Source organism: Thermobia domestica, chromosome 7 (genome assembly GCF_964235325.1).
Source record: "Thermobia domestica chromosome 7, izTheDome1.hap1.1, whole genome shotgun sequence".
Classification (NCBI taxonomy): domain Eukaryota; kingdom Metazoa; phylum Arthropoda; class Insecta; order Zygentoma; family Lepismatidae; genus Thermobia; species Thermobia domestica.
In genome coordinates, this window is record NC_137460.1 from 90974784 (window position 1) to 90992810 (window position 18027).

At 34.6% G+C, this 18027-nt stretch overlaps 1 protein-coding gene across 1 annotated transcript in view; it reads right to left on the reverse strand.

Annotated features, from left to right (window-relative positions):
• Positions 1 to 17608, reverse strand: part of LOC145690280 (IDLSRF-like peptide) — a 410300-nt gene extending 392692 nt beyond the window's left edge. The window contains exon 1 of the mRNA XM_081765035.1: positions 17353 to 17608. Within this exon, the coding sequence (XP_081621161.1) occupies positions 17353 to 17473 (121 nt within the window). The 5' untranslated portion in view covers positions 17474 to 17608. The remainder of the gene's footprint in view (positions 1 to 17352) is intronic.
• Positions 17609 to 18027: the final 419 nt, after the last annotated feature.

An 18027-nucleotide genomic window follows, 5' to 3' on the forward strand; every position in this document is an offset into this window, starting at 1 on the left:
TGTCAGGCCAGTTCTACAAAAATCACATTATATAATTCTTACCAGTTAGACACAATGAATTTAGAGGGAATGGCAGAAGGAAGTGAGAGGGCAGACATAAAAATGATTAAATAAACTAACAATATTATAGTCAAATGCATAGTTTTTGGAGTTGTCTAGATAAAGAGTGACACTCTACATGCCATTTAAGTCCAAGTTCAGCCCCATTAGCACTCTGAAGTGGTTTGTGAAGTTGTGACATGTAAAAATAGTTGATAATGACAGATATTTGTCTTGAATCCATAGTTTTTGGGGTCCCTAAGATGATTGGTGGTAGTTTCGATGATCTTTAAGTTTAAATTCAGCATCCAATAGGGGTAAGACCTCCTATAGCAGGACCAACAAAAGATGGTCTCTGACGTTTCTTACTACATGCGTTGGGACAATGCAGCCCTACTTTCGTACTTGTATTACCAACCACGGTCACTCTGTCTTACATCGTTAATTAAATTACCACTATAGATGCACCGAAAAAAGCATTGGCACGTGAGTAGTGGCAACGTCACTGCAAGCTATCAGAGACCTTCTCTTGCTGACTCTTCTATAGCACACCTAGGAAGTTTGGAAGGGGTAACATATTAAATGATCGAAAACGACTGATGTTAATGAAGAATCCATAGTTTTCGGGTCACTGAGATGGATAGTGGCATGTCCGATGCCATTTAAATCCAAGTTCAACCGCCATAAGTACCCCTGGAGAGAATGTTGACATAAGAAATAATAAAAGCGACATATTAGTATCGAATCCATAGTTTTAGGCAGTGGCGGCGGTTGGACGTTAAAAGTGAGGGGGCAAGACATGATCTGAATATTTTATATAAATGTTAGTTTTCCTGGTTGTTTCTAACATTTTGTTTGACGAAAGGTTGTATAACTAATAGGATACTATATTTTCAGTTAAAATACCGTATATCGTATATAATAGTTTATTAAGTAAATTGAGAAGAACAACGCAAGTAGATACTAGCCCTTTGTACTCTTAAACAACGAAAGTGTAAGAAGAGATTTGATTCCTTGCTCATGAACATCTTAAAATTCTGTCTGGAAAATTGTGTGATCAGATTATTTAATAAATTTGCAAAACAAATAAATAGAAAGGATAATATTAATCATAGTAATGAATAATGATGCTTGTTTTGCAAAAGTTATATTGAAACTGAGGATTAATGAAAAACTTAATATTTAATTCCAAACATGATATTAAATGTATGTTATTAGTCTTAGAAAATGAAAGACAGTAAATACTACAAGCATATGCTACGACATTTAAAGAAATATTTGCTTTTGCAACTTCTTGAAATATGTTCGTTGCCATTAGGTGCAGATTTCACTTTCTTGGAACACATCAAAACACAACAATACTTACAATCCACACTTCAGTTATACAAAATAAACTTAAAACCTAGAATTATGTTCAATTTACTAAATTTTATTGTATATACATTCGTACATCCTTAAACACAACACTTCACTCGTATATTACACTACAAAACAATGGAAAAGGTAGAAGTTGTTTCTTATCACGCTCTTTTTAATCGATATTCCTTACTTTAGAAAGAAGAAAAGACATTTTAGGAACTGTCAATTTTTGTGCAATTAAAGAATAACTTGTGAAATAGGCCCTACTTTTTTGCATAATGTTCTTTCGATTAGCTTCAAAGCGGCTCACTAACATATCGAGCCCTTGTAAGAAGAAATGAAAGTATGCTGAAATTGTGCTCCAATAGGTTATTTTTTGGGGTTATTTTCTGTGGCGATTAAAACGCAATTACTGTAGCTTTCTTTACTCCACGGGAAGAGAACCAATACGTATTCACGCAACAGCAAATATTATATGGCAGCATTTTTTCCTATTAATCAGTAACACATACAAAATCGTTATATTTCCAAATGAAACTATATACATTAATTGGTTACTTAAAAAAAGTGCGGGGGCAACTGCCCCCCTTTGCCCCCCCTAATCGCCGCCCATGGTTTTAGGTGTTCCTATGTTGATTGGCGACACTCCATATAAGATGTAAGTCTACGTTTAACCCTTAGAGTGGTGGAAAGGGGTTGACATGTAGACATAACCAAAAATGGCCTATATTTGTGTTGAATCCATAGTTCTCGATGTCCTTGAGATTAACAATTACACTCTCGATAGCGTTAAAGTTTAGGTTCAGCACCCATCCGCATGGAAGGTGAGAGGGGGTGAAAACGAAAATTCTTATATCACTGAGATTAGTGTTGAATCCATAGTTTGCGTTCGTCAAGTTATTAGGTTAAAATCGCAATGATATTTAATCCCAAGTGTGGGCATGACAGGCATGTCAACTGAATTGAGGGGCAACTCCAAAGGTGTTGCTCGCACATCCATATATATTTGGATGAATAGATATTCCAGTAACTCGGGAACGTCTGGAGCTATTTTAATCAAACTTTGAAGACACAGACAACTTTCAACCCTTTCAACCGAAGACACATACCCACAAACCTATTCTCTCCGTGCGAAAAACGGGCATTCCAGTTAGTAAATTACATAAGCTCTGCTAAAGACAACAAAAAAGATAACTGAAATAAGTTAAAATTTCTTCCGGTAGAAGTCAACCGGCGAAGGGATATTTGTTGGCATCTAGTGGTAACTTCTACTATCTTTGTTTTAATAGTTGAAAATGGGATATGTTACCCATGTAGATAACGGATTTCGCTCCGTTAACGAATTTGGCCGAAATAATCAACTGAAAAAAAAACTGAACTCAAAGTTTGTTTTCGTTCAAGAGCTCTCGTGTGAAGTAATGGACAGACGTACATATGAACGCTCGAATGTACGTACAAGGTTTTAGCGTGATCCTAATAATTAAACTTAACTCCAGTTTTCTTTGTAATCAATATATACTCAAATGCCGTACAAACGCTGTTCCACTACTGGAGGTCCATATATGATAACTCATTTCTCGGGATTTAATTGTATAGATTTTAACGTAGTTTTAATTGTGTATAGCTTTAGATTAAAACCTTGCACAGAAAACTTTTGCTTGTATCTTAGCATGATATAAGGGAAAGTGGAAAGAGGTAGTGCTCGTTGAGATTATAATCAATACACGTATGTAGCTAGAAAAATCAATACTTGAGACATGTTACTGTGTGGGGATTGTAAAAACTTTTCCTTGTAAATAAATCGAAATGAGCTATTATCCTTTGCATACAAGTTGAAGAAGTAAAATAATATCTATATTAAACGTGTAACACAATCTGATTTTTTCATTCCGTCACTAAAAGTAAAAACAATTCATAGTTAAGTGAAAAGATGACGCTTAGCTATGTAAATAAGATTTTTAAGCAACAGGTGGACACTTAAATTGTACAGAAAAATTGATAAATATGTTTTAACTCAAATTTTAAAGTTTGAAAAACGGTGAGAAAATTTTATAACTCACAAATGTTTCTACAAATAATTTATGAGTAAAATTGTTTAGTGCCCAAATACTTTTACTCTCATCTCATTTTATAAGTTAACCAATACAAGCCTGGTACATGGTTATACAGCTTCATACAGGGTTTCTGAGTATCACAATTTTAAAACTTGCATGTTGCAAAAATCTTAATGTATTATTTTACTTGAAGGATTCATAAGAATATCAATTAGTAACGTAATATGTTAGATTTTAATGTACTCTATGAAGCTATTATTGGTTCAGCTTATGGTTGCGAGACCATACGTTTATGACGTAAGTTTTAGGATTCTCAGGCATCTTTTACGCTATATGTTTTAGTTTTCCTCATAAAATGGTTTCTTCCGCACTTGAGCCTTGTTAACAACAAACAAGTGACGATGTACTGATTCAGGATACGATCTTCAACTGATATGCGTATTATTCAGACGAATCTTTTTGTTCTGTGAGAAGTTTATAACGCACTAGCAGAAGTGTCTATTCTTTTAGGACGGGAAGAATAAATTTTATGGAAAAATGTTTCAGCGATAAATATAGAAAAAAATCGAAATCTCACACCAAATATTTCTGAAATATGTGAACAGCAAATAAAGTCCTTTCACCCTTAGGGTTCCGTTTCGTAGAAATTCGTTCATATCTTCAATCTGCGGTTTATGATGAACATTTGCACAAAATTTCAAGAACTTAAGCTTATGCCCCAACATTTTTAGAGATACGAAACGCGGCAAAAAGTAACTTAGAAGTTTTTTTTTCATTTCTTCTCTTAGGGCGCCATTTGATACAATTCTGAATATAGGAGTCAATGAGTTCATTTATATACGAAGACTGACCGACTCCGAAGTCCAGTACGCTAGCAGTATGCCCACAGAGTACGGGACTGAAAATTCGCATTTTCGTAACGTTTTGGTACTCCCCTTTTTTGTGTGTCGATTCAAGCGCCATCCGTGAAGGCACTGCTTTCAATTCTGGATCAAATCACTGTCCCTGTTTCTGGAGAATCCAAATTGTAACCCTTACATAAAAAGTGTATTTAGTTAACTAAGTGTAACTTATGTCTGGTTTATAATGTCTCGTATATATACATTTAATTGTTATTAATTTCAGTGTAAAATGTGATATCCTGCAGAGTATGCAATCAGTGCAATAAAAAGTGGGGTTCCCATTTTAAATTTTAAAGTTACCCCCATACCCCTGAAAGGGTTGGAGATACGGAGTTGCATTTGGTATCATTGGGTAGCTTCTTCAAAATTATTTAACACGTGTTTTTGATTGTTTTGCTGATCTGTATATTTCGCTTGATATTGAACCGTTCCGGACTTTTTCCACACTCTGTATATATATATATATATATTATATTCTCCAAATTTTGCAAAATATCATCTTATTTAACGTGTTCAAAGATAGCATTGGATAAAAATGTAAAGTTCTTGGAGATATACTGATCAGATCAACAATAAGAAATTGTCTTTTCTCCATTACATTCATTACTTATTATCTTAACTCAATCTGTGGATAGTTGATTATAAAAGTGAAATAATATAGACCTACCTCAACCCAAAAGCTACGTTCAAGAGTTAATTTCAAACTGATCAGTCATATTGCTGTGAATAATTTTGTTTATACATATAACAAACTTAAGCTGTACTAACATATTTTCAGACTTTTTAAAAATAAATTCTTATTTAGTTAAGCCAGCATTTGTAAATATTTAAATTAAAAAAAAATACATTTGAACTGATTTGAGTTTAATAATCTGTTTTCAGCACAGACGCTTTACAGGACATGAATTATATATTAGTCAGAAGAAAAAAGGCTAATAATGGATATTTGTATTAATCGTTCCTACAATTTGCATTTTAATAACAAGTTTAGTAATGTAGTTATTTCAGTATCATGTTGATATAACATTCCGTAGAAGGTTCTTTAAATCGTTCTGGTATTAGTAAAAAAAAAAATGGATTCTTCTCTAAATTTGTCTGTTTAAATGTATAAAATCGAACCTCAAATCGCACTGTACAAATATCCGTTAGGAATTTCTAAATAGGATGACGCAATGAATACGGTATAGCGTTATTGCTTTATATTACTTGAAACCTGTTAAAAAGCAAAATGTAAATCTCCAGAAATTCTAAGGTAAGAATGTAAAATTCTTTAATATTGTTAGCATTTAACGAAAAAAAAAAGTATGCAAAGATTATAGATATGTTAATCAATAAATCTTATTGCTTTGAACAAAATGATATATGAATAAATTGATAAATTCACATGCGTAGTTTTTGAGAAACAACTACCTTTGTTTTATTGTGAGCCTATAAGAAATGAACGTCACCTGTTAAGATTCAACTGGGAGTGAAGCATGTTTAACAAGCTTTTTCCGGTACGATATTAGCAAATGATACTAATCAGTATGGTTAATGAGACATTATAGCCCAGACTTATGATTAACTCTTAATTAATTAATTTTTATTTGATGGAGTATGTTTAACAGAAGGGGTCCAGAAGCACGTAAAAAACACAAAATTTAAAGGAGAAATGGATGATGCAAGTACTTAGACTTAACATAACGTAACCAAATCTAACCTAAACTAACCTAAGCTAACCTGAACTAACATAAACTAACCTAATTAATCAAAAATAATTAATTTCGAAAAAAAAAAATACACTGATGGAATGAAATCTCTGTGCAAGAAACCAGGGTTTCATTTCCTGCAGAACTCATGTGGTTCGAATCTCACAATAAGCTTTAGGTCCACTGCTCATATGGCCTCGCTGCTGAAACGGACATTAAACTCTAATCCAATCGATCAACCAACCTCAAAGTAAATCTACACATCCCTCTTAAACTTTAATAAAATGCCATTATTGACACTTTAAATGTTTAATTATGAGCGTAAACTATTACCGAATCAGCATCACATTATACGGTTTAGGAAATTTGAAACCAGCTACTGACAACATTTCATTATAACATGTAATCATTCATAGCAGCAGTAACAGAAGTATACCTTCAACTACTATCAAATGTATATTAACCACAACTTCCGCCACAATATAGCCTATATAGCTTATCACTGGTTGAATACTCACAGTGATTATCACTACATTCATCATTTAGGTATTTTTATGTTATACATTGCGTTAGTGCGACTAAAATGTCCAATTTTACGAGTTTCTTTTTGAAAATCCAAAAGAAATAAAACTACAATATCTGGTCAGTTAAAGTGATTTTCGACTGCAGCCACAGCATTGTTTTATCAGTCAGGCAACGATTAAATTAAATAGTCTGGAGTTCTCAACCTAACGTTGCATTATTGGGTAATCTAAAAGTTCATACAAGAATTAACTGACATGTTTGAAGAGTTGGTAGTCCGCCGGTGCGTGAAGAACCTCTTGGAGAGGCTGCATCGTTCTTTGAACGGCATACGGACAAGCATATTGTGTAACATGAGAAGTATGTCTGCTGATTATTGAAGGACGTTTGAAAAAAAAAATCACTTCACGAATTTCAACACTATAAGGATCCTCACTGATGGGTTCAGCTCTACTACAGACCATCATAACAGCAGCAACAGCTTTTTGTGATTGGAAGGGTGGTTTCTCAAACTATGCACTGTTCTGATCGTTCAGCACTGTCATACTGTCATAGCATATTTTAAATCAGAAGTTACAATCCGTTGCAGAGAAACTTCTCATTTAGTCCATGCATTCGGAGAAGTACGTACGTCTGGACGTTGATACATTGTCAACTAATGTGGTAACAATTTCCGATTTCAAAATGAAAAACGAAATCTTTAAGTCCCACGCTTATGCCGGCTAGGCTAAAGGAGACGAATTTTGGATTTTAGGATTTTAGTTTTCTGGGCTTTCGTCATCTAAGGCCATTTAGCCCGTCACGTTTTGAGGGATGACGTCTCTCAGCGAGCACACAATCCGGGGAAAGGGAAGGAAGAAAGAATTGGGGAAGGAAGGAAGCGGCCTGGGACCTATAAAGGTAGGTACCATCCCGGCATCTGCCTGGTGTGAATAAGAAAAAACCAGGTAAACCTCATTCAGGGTGGCTGGCCTGAAAAAGCGTCGTACACTTTCTCGACCGAGTGGCCCCACCGGGAATCGAGCCCGGGACTGCTCGCACCGAAGGCAAGAGCGTTAGCGACTACGCTACGCGGGGCCACCGCTAAAGGAGACGGCGATAATGAGAAATGAATGCAATGGTGGAATGAATAAAATGAGAGAAAACGGGAAAACCCCGAGAAAACCCACAAACACGGTGTTTGTTCACCACAAAGCCCACTTAGCGGGAGTTGGGATCGAATCAGGGACCCCACGCACCACAGGTGAACGCTCTACCACTGAACCACTGTACTCCCTTGAAACATGTCAACCAAATAGGAAATAGAGATAATCATTCTAATATAGTTTTGTTTAGTGATCGTCATATATGGGTATTAGTGACATATATTGAATTAAATTTTACTATTTATGAAGAATAACAAATGCTAACTATTAATATTTAGCCAAGCGGAACTCAAACATTTATGCATGTAATTGTGCTGTACATATTAATGGGAGTATTGAATGCTAAAGAGTTGATTGGTAGAGATAAGCTTAAGAAACTAAAGGAGTGGGTAATGAAATAATCTTATGGAAGAGTAATGATCAGTAATAAGTATCACGTACGCTTTTTTTTTTAATTGAGTGAGCTTTACATTAGTACTTATATTTTACAAAATAAACATCCTTATAGTCTTGATCCAAAATTGAAAGAAACTGGACGAATAATAACAATTTAGAGAACAAGTGCATAAAGAAGATATTGTGAAATGTATTTCTAAATTGAAAGTTGGGTTAGGTCAGGATTGCAACTTTAATCTCGTCTTAAAAGATAAGGTATTGTGCACCTTCCGCTTTTGTTCAAGCTTAGAAGCAAATCAGTACAGAATACCTACTAAAAGCTACTTAATTTATTAACGAACTAAAAGAATGAATAACGCTGGTTTAATTTTTTAAGCTTGTAAAGCCTGGGTTGTATGGAAGAAATTTCTGGTAAAATTTTACATTTTATCATTTACAAATTTAGAACAACTGTGATGGGGTTTTAGGAATTTAAAACGGTAATAAACAAGCTTATCTTGGTTATAAAATACAACTACTTAATCATAACAAGTGGGAAAATATTGGTAAGTTAAGAGATTAGTACTTACAACCTTTTATCATCAACAATTCTAAATGGGACGAAACTTAAAGCTTAAAATGTGGGTTAAGAACCACTGTATTGCGTCTGTATTGCGTTTGATTGTCTCCCACCGGGAATCAATCCTGACACATCTCATGCACAAATACAAGCGCTGTAGCTGGTACAGAAAGTAGGAGGGGTGGAAAAAATATTGAAAATTCACTGAATCTTACTAACTAATTTTCTGCGATTTCAGATGTAATTTAATTTACCATTTGAGGAGTTGACTTGACATGAAATATTGGTAACAGTATAAAATTTATGTACGTAAGATAAATTTTTATCTGAAATCTTTTGTTTAAGGTCCTGAGGATTCACTGAGACGGATTATAGGAGCAAATAGTGATACAAATTATATGAAATTTTTGAGTTTTACATTCCACGGGTATGCTCGTTAGACTAAAGGAGACGGTGATAATGAGTTGTTGAGTTGATTTTGAGTTTATCGTCCCTTTCAGTAGCGAGGCTATATGAGGGACCTACTGACTAACGTGGAATCCGAACCACATGAGCTCCCGCCGGGGGTGATAATGAGATATGAATGAAATGGTGGAATGAAGAAAGTGGGAGAAAACGGGAGAACCCCGAGGAAACCCCACGCATACGGAGTTTGTCCACCACAAAGTTCATTTGGCGCGAGCTTTGATCGAACCAGGGACCCCAAACACCAGAGGTGAACGCTCTACCACTAAATGAGCGAAAAGAAAGAGGGGAGAGAGGGAAATAAGAAGGCTCTAGGAAATGAGCAGAAGATTTCGCAGAAGGTTGTATGCACATAATATTGCCCGGGAAAAGCTCATATAGTGACCAAACGCAGTGTTTTACAACTGAACTACCGTAAACAACCCTCTAAGCTATGTTATCACATTTCACACTTTTCTGGTATACAGTATTACAGAGGATAAAAATTATGAGCTTAGAGCTGAAGGACGGAACATGTACAGAAGTTGGCAGTAAAAGTAACAAAATTTTGCGGTGATACTATTCTATAAAATTCACTTTCACATCAGTACTTATATAAACATTTGGCATTGAGTACTATGGATGCAATTGTTGTAGTATATTTTAACTATATTACCTACGGCAACTGTCTCTACATAGTATACATATAACTTTGGAAAAGAAATCACATTCGTGACACAAAAGCATTAAAGCAAGTCCATGCCAATATTCAATTTTGGTTCACAGGCCTTCTTTCTCACTCCCGTAGTCTGCAATCTCCGCGCTACACAGCCAAGCTTTCAGCGGAACTGGGAACGAGGTTTTTCTAGCGTAAAATTGCACTTGCTTTCGACACACAATTGCTTACTTTGAATTATTGCTTTATTTATTTAGAAGACGAGTAGCTGTGTTTACTCTTTCTCCACACTTCTTTCACAGAGATTGTTTCCAGTAATGTCATACTTTAATACAGGTTCTTGTGTTCATGAAAAACGTTAATGCAAAAGACACTTTTTTTTTCAATGAACTGAACGTTAGCAATTTACCTAGTTGTTTTGGCTGTCTTAAACGGATATTTTTGTACCACAGAAAAGCAATTATTATTAACGAAACCTACTAATGAAAATAACTGCAAGATTAAGCGAAAAGTATATTTAAAAAGTAAATTATATTATACGAAATGTATAATAAGCGAAAAGTATATTCTATTGTACGAAAAGTATACTCTGTTTCTTTTTAGTTATCCTATCTGCACTTTGACTATATAGAACATGGACATTACGCAAAAATGATGAAAAATGACTGGAAGTTTTCGAAATATGGGTGTGGAAAAGAATGGGGAGAATTAGCTGAGTCGAGCGGAAAACGAATGAGATAGTATTAGAAATGATGTGCGAGAAGAGAATAATTTTATATATTATTAAGAAGAGGAAGAAAAACTGAATGGGACATTGACTAAGAAGAAACAGTATGCATCATGAGGGAAGTGCTAGAGGGTATGGTGGCAGGAAAGAGAGGGAGAGGGCGAAGGAGACTATAGTTAATGGACGATATCGAAACAGAAAAAATCATACGTGAAGACGAAGAGGTTCGCGGAAGACCGTAAGTTTCTCAGTTGAGGCAAGTGACCTCCAAATATTGGAAAAAGAACTATGACAATGATTTGCACTATGAAGACTAGACTTCTTACAAGACAAGAAAAGTAAAAACGAAGACATCTCTTAAACAGCCCAGGAAATATATGGCTGGCCAGATGCATTATAGTTTGTTGGTGTGTTGTCAGCACATCGAGATACAATCGCCGTTATTTTTGTCTTTTTGAACCTGATTTTGATATCTGGTATTTATTTGATTTTGATCCTGGTATGCTGGATCAGGACATATACCACCCTCAATAAATGTTACTGAATGGTAGTGCCTTAAAAAAGTTTAATATATCTCTTGATGAAGTCTATTTTGTTTAAAGGTTAACTTTATTGGGAGTTAAAAGTATAAAGTTTATAAATCTATTCTCATATGAAAGATTAAAGCTTATATCTATTTTGGTCTGGAAGTTTAAAGGTTAACTACACCCGGGTCTAAAAGCTTAAAGGTTAACTCTATTCTGGTCCAAAAATTTAAAGGTGAACTCTATTAGAGTGTAAAAGCTTAGAAGTTAGTTCTAAAGGTTTTAAAAGCTTAAAGGATAATTATATTCGGGAGAGAAAAAGATGGCCCGTGGGCGATGTGGGGGGTAAAGGGTCCACACTTCCTTGAGTTCGGCAGGTTCACGAGGTGATGTAGTGAGCACCATTATGTGGCCCGCTTTTTCTCCAGATAATCAAAGAGAATACACAAACCGCTTAGCAGCTTTAGAACGATAAATACAGCATTTCCCCAGTTGGAACTGATCCTGAGTCGTTTCCATTGGTGGGTAAACACATTACTGGTTATAGCACCACAGTTCTTTACTTTACGTTAGACCAAATTCCAGTTATGTTATATGAGGCGTGAAAAATGTATTTGATAACTTTTAATCATCACACTTATTCACTTAATATTTCACTAAAAATTACATAGCTTATTCACAGATAAAAAGTTAAGGAATAAGCCGTACACACGTTTTTAGAAAGAACAATAACAACTTTGGTTTGTTTTCAAGCTTAAAGTCTCATATCATCCGGTATGCTGTATAACACACGAATTAACGTTAGATTCAAATCACATATACTTCCACATAGAATCGAACACAGGTCTCTCGGAACAATAAGAGAAAAGTTGGTGATATATATGAAACCAACGAAAACTACCATCTTCGTATAAATCTAAAAAATTGAAATCCAAACAACGTTAAATCAATTCAGGTAACCATAAGCAAATTTATCAATATTTAACTTCTGACTTTGTAGGTTTCTTTTATAGTTGATCAGAGAGAAATTATTTAAAATAACAGAACAGTTTATGAAGTTATAAATAAAGAAAGATGAAGGAAACAGAAGCTTTTCAGAAAATTAAATCAAGTCCTTTCCGTATTGATCCACCCTTCAATCGTGCCGCAAACGACTTGGAATAAAGATCAGACAAATCTTATGCTCTTAAAGTGATTATTTGGTTATCGCGTAAAAACAAAAATCGTATATTTTAAAGTTTGAATGCAAATAGGATACTACACTTCCCAAGTACTGTGTATACAAATAGATACTGAAATTAAGCAGGATAAACATATCAGCCAAACGGTACTTCATAATAAAGTACGGTACATAGGAGTTCTCAGCTATTCTTGATGTCCGTTGAAAGAGGAAGTTAAGCTCCCTCGTCGCTATGTTGTTGCGTGGGAGACCCGAGTTTGATTTCTGGTGGGTGCTCATGCGGTTCGAAAGCCCACGTTAAGCTGTAGGTCAACGTCTCATAAAGCCTCTCTGCTAAGACGGACGCTAAAATAAATCAAATCGAGTGAGAAAAAAATTGAAAATATGTTTAATTAGGGAAAACCGAGAAGACCAGTACGAGAATACGCTATCCTGATGCTCATTTCTTACGAGAGACATAACATTTCATCTTGGCTCATAAAGTATGATGCATACCTGTGCAATTTGGTAGCGGTAAGGAATACGAACAAAGGAAGAATAAAGAAAAACTGGTAAAATAGAAACATGTTATAACTACTTTCACATTATACTCAAAATTTTAAGTAAAACATATTGATTTATAGGTAAATATTAAATATCAAACTCAAGTAAAGCATATTATTTTATAATATAGAGGCATGTGTCTGAACGGATGAAAATAATGTTGTAGAGGAAAAATCTGGAAGGTTTACGTTATCGCGTAGCTAGCGTAATAATGTATTTTTATTTGCATTAAAATTATAGCTAGAATTTAAAATAAATGCTTTTACAGCTTACAAAAGACTATGGTTATAAATATTGTGTTTTAATTGAGTGATGTGTGTTCAGTATATAGGCTTCCGTAACCGATAGCCTTTTTTTTTTTTTAAATTTCTAGAATGGAGTTCGGGATCTCTTAATTTAAGAAGCTCCCCCAAAATTGTCTCACGATGCTGACATATAAGAGAAATGCGTGCTACCATAGATTATTAAACCTTGGACCATATTAAAGCAAAGCATCTAACTACTTTCTTGACTGCAAGAGAGTTGGACGACTACAGTGAAATTTAGTTATATATGCCTCATTTATCTTGTTTCTAGCTTAAAGAGGACACACGAAAAATTTAAATTGCTGAATATTTTTTTTTTAAATGTGAAACTAAATGGTAATATTGTAAGAACATAAAAAAAAAAAACAAGTAGAACCTAAAATAAAGCAATTAAGAATCCAAATTCCATAATTAAATATTAGAAGCAAAAACTTTATCGGGCTAAATATTAAGCCTGTATATTAATAACCGTAATGAGTTGTTTTGCAATCCTTTACTTTGTGTCCTTACCCAATCTAGTATATAAAGAGACCCAAACCTATTCTTAAAGCGGAACCCAAACCAACACTTTAATTTTTGATCCGACACTCTCCAGGGTTTGAACTTATGAACACATGTAAAGAAGGCTATTGCGCTAGCAATGAATTTGTGGGAAGCCCATTACTTTGTAACATGAATCAGTACTTTATTTTCAAATCTCAGTATTTTTAACAAATAAAAATAAATTAGAAATCTATATGCAAATATACAAAAATGTTACGTTCCGAGAAGTACGTAACTTGAGTATTTTTTAAAATAAAAATCAGGTCTTTTCCTCTATAATAAAGTGTGTTATAACTAGTAAAGCATATGTTGATTTCCGTAGGCGAAACAATAAAGATATAAAATGGATATAGGGATATCACCTGTAAGAATAGATGAATATAGGAAAAGTAGGTCACTGGGTCATAGAAAACTAGAATCCATCTCGACCCGCAATTTCGCTTGTAACTTATTTGTTTCAATGCGTGAATATTACTGTACATTAAGTGGGTATTAAAGAATATGTTTGACAAGAAGTAATTACTATAACGAAATATTTTTACAAAAATATTTTTTTAAAAAAATTAAACGAAAACAAATACCGTAAAATTATCTATAAACTGGCAGCGAATCATTGTAAATCCATTTGCCATTGCACCGCAGTTATAATACATTAATGCATAAATCAAAGAATATTGATGACATTAAATTTAAATAAAGAAAATTTAGTGCACATTTTCATATAATTATTTCAAATCCATCATATATTTTAAGTCAAGCGTATTCCAAGTAATGATTGTATTTGTAATGTAAGAGCAATGAAATAATATCGTGATTGTTGTGATCCGGTTAATTTGACAGTGCAGTATTCTACTGACACTAATTGTATATTGAACTTTTGAAAGAAATTGTTAATAATAATCATTACACACACAAAAAAAAAAAAAATGAAAAAAGGAAAGAAGAAAAAGAAATCGTAACTCGACTACACATTTTTTTCTCATCAATATCTTTGAAAATGAAAACCTGTTCGGTAATTTAACCGTGTAATACGATATTTTCAAATTTACAGCGAAAAAGAAAAGTACTATAATAATTTGCATCACTCACCTCTACGTTTTTCAGAAGAGAAGATATATTCATGGGGTTATAAAAGTGTTGTAACATAGCTGAATATAATCAAATGCGGAACAAAAAATTGTAATATTTAATATTATAATTTGTGCAATTCATTTAAATAAACTTGAAAGAAAGATGGATCAGAAGAATACTTTGTGACTATTCTTAAGCGCTTAGTCAAAATTTTTGCCCTTATCTATTCTCGCCGGAATAAATTATTGTGTCAGGTAACTTTTTCCCTAACTGTGACAGTTAGCACAAATACAATATTCTGAGTATAGCTTGTTTGTATGCTGACAATGAGATGATGATAACCAGATATTTTGTGTTTGATATTGAAATATCCTGATGATTATTCCTTGCTTAATGTCTGAGAATATAGATGTATGAGATTATAAGCGCAAGTGAATACAGAAACAAGAATAATTTGTACGGTAAAGTGAAGGGAAAATATCCAGAAAACCCCTTAAATTGTCATGTTTTAATCAACAATATTTTATAGTCTGTAACTATAGATTATAGCATAAAAGAAAGGGTATACATAGAACGAAATTTAAATATTTGTACCGACTACGTAATACCATTATACATACCTGGTTTTAAAGAAACCAGTTTTTTTTTTTTTTTTTTTTTTTGCGTGTTCGCTACCATAACGCTGAAACATTTTCTAGATCTAATAACTTGACGTAAAAATATTAGAAAGAAGATTATTTTGGTGTTTTTTTGGAGGGGGAGGGGGAATCAAATATACCGTACTATCCAAGCATTTAAACTTAACCGTTTTGAAGTCACAATAAATAGTAGCGGAGCTCGAACTTCAGGCCTCGAAATTTGAAACCATGAATGTTAAAACAAAATATTTGCTTTATAAATAGATCCTTAGAAATATTTATTCCATAGTATTTGGATAGTAATGTAACATCGCTGCCTGCTTTCAAATCAAGATTTGGGAATGTGAAATCTGAATAAATGCGATGAGTGTATACTTTACAAGCTAAAGGTCTTAATAATAGATACCAAAAATGATAATTGAAGAATTCAATTGTTGCGAAAGATGAAAAATGAAATGAAATATGTAGTTTTACGTCCCACAAATATGTACTTTAGCCTAAAATGATTAATGAATTTAGTGCAATGATAATGTGGGAAAACACTAAAAGATTTAGTGGTACGTAATGTCGGAGGAAACTGAAGAAGCCCGAGAAAGCCCACAAACACAAAGTTTTCCACCACAAACTGATATGGGCGGGGATCGAACGAAGGACTCCTTGTAAGAGAGGAAAGTGAAGGATTACGAGAAACGCCAGATACACTGTGTTTGTCAAAAATGCATAAAACTCAACTTTGTTGTTGTTTAAAAGGTCAATTTTTAACATCGAATTTGTATGAGACGTTAAACCACTAATTGAGATCGAATACAAACTGTATATGCGCTCATTGTGAATCGAACAATAAAATTTAGACTCGCGACTGGAGTTATTATGCGCTTCAAAGTTACGAGTCCTACCACTGATAACTTTTTTTTTTTTTTTTTTTTTTGCCACGAAGGGTTTTGAATCAAGTTGAACATACATATAACCCACCAAGAAATAGGTCAAATTTAAAACTGGGTCACAACCATCAATGTGTAAGTCGAATAAAAAAAATTGTCAAGTTTTGATTGTGTTGAGTTATTTCAACGTGAGGATCAAGTCGGCCAAATGGTTGAAGTGTTTATCTTTAATGTGAGAGGTTATGAATTCGATTCCCGACAGAAATTTCGAAGATGTGTAATAATCAACATTTATTTCGTAATATCGCAGGAATTTGCATTTAGAAGTCACTAACTCCAGTTTAGAAAGCCGCAATTTATGCTGATAAAATGTCTGTGTTACTAAAGCTTGCAGTTGAGTGCTTACGGAAAGTATATGATGCCATATGACCCTATTGTTAGTCTTTCGCTCCCTATAAACACCCGATTATTTATAAAGCGAACAATTTATATGTATGTTTACAAGATCGTTTGTCATTCCATAAACAGGAAGGAAGTGTTAGAAAACGGGAAAAGCATTGTGGTCTCACCGTATCATGTTAGACGGAGAATTAAAAAAAAAAATGTCTGTATATGAGGACGTCACAAAACAGGAATTGGTTAAAATTATCACTTCATTAATAACATTATTTATCAGCTTATATGCATCACGGTCAAAGACAAAGCTTTAGATCGGACTCGGAAAGTGTGTCGAGTTTGGTAATATAATTATTTCGTTTCCCAAAGCCGGTAGATCATCAAGTAGTTGGCTGACCTAATTAAAGAGTGGTGACTCCTATATTCTTCTAGTATTGTTCCGTTATCTTGGTATTTTGTTTCAGTAGAGTGGGGGGAGGGGAGTTGTAATGTGTGGTAATAGACATAATAGTGGTAGTTGTAAAGTGCAAAAAACAGTTAAGAATTTTTTTGAAAAAAAAAAGAAAAAAGACACACGAAGCTTGTGCGGTGCATATTTTGGAGTAAAGTGCAGTTATATATATACAGCAGAGGTGCATTCTGGTGCAATTAAGTGCAGATAGAGAACATATATATCGTGTATATATATAAAATCCGGAGTGCTTATTGCTTTTTTTTCGGGGACGGCCATGGGTGATGACGTTGTCCCCCTCAGACTCACCGTTCCTCTTCGAATTGTAGTGTCCGTACAGTCGAGATAGGTCAATGGCAGAAACAGAATATCCAACACTCGCCAGCACTATGAGACAAAGCAGAAGTCGCAGATTGCTTCTAGGTGCCATTTTCAGGGGTACTCTTTGTGGTAGTCGATGGAGCGGTGGCTGGCTAAGGAGGTACTTCTGCGAATGGCCGATCGCCGTCAGCTCGTCGCTCAATCGCTCTCTGATGCTCGGATTCTTCTCCCAGATACAAAACCCCGACCGGTGCCTTATTATTATTTTATACTAGATAGAAGGTCTACCCACGTCACACAACGTAGCCAATAGTGGAGCAGAATTCTGGGCGGCGGCCAATCGTTACCAGGGTCGTCGGCAGCCAGGCAAGCAGGAACGGAAAACGACGGAGGAAGAGAGCGACTAGCTCAGTCACACAAACACACACTAATACACAGCCAAACACACATTCGGAGGAGAGAGAGAGAGAGAGAGAGAGAGAACTCAAAGCCAAGTTTCTCGCTCATCTATCGCTTTGCTTCGCGCGCGTTTCTGGCTTCTCTGGATTCCCGACATGCCACCCACGCGCCAAATTTACCCCCTAAAGTATGAGAGGGCAGACAGAGGACAATATTCCCCTCCAGACAAGGAATCGCCATTGATTCAAGATGAGAGAAATAGAT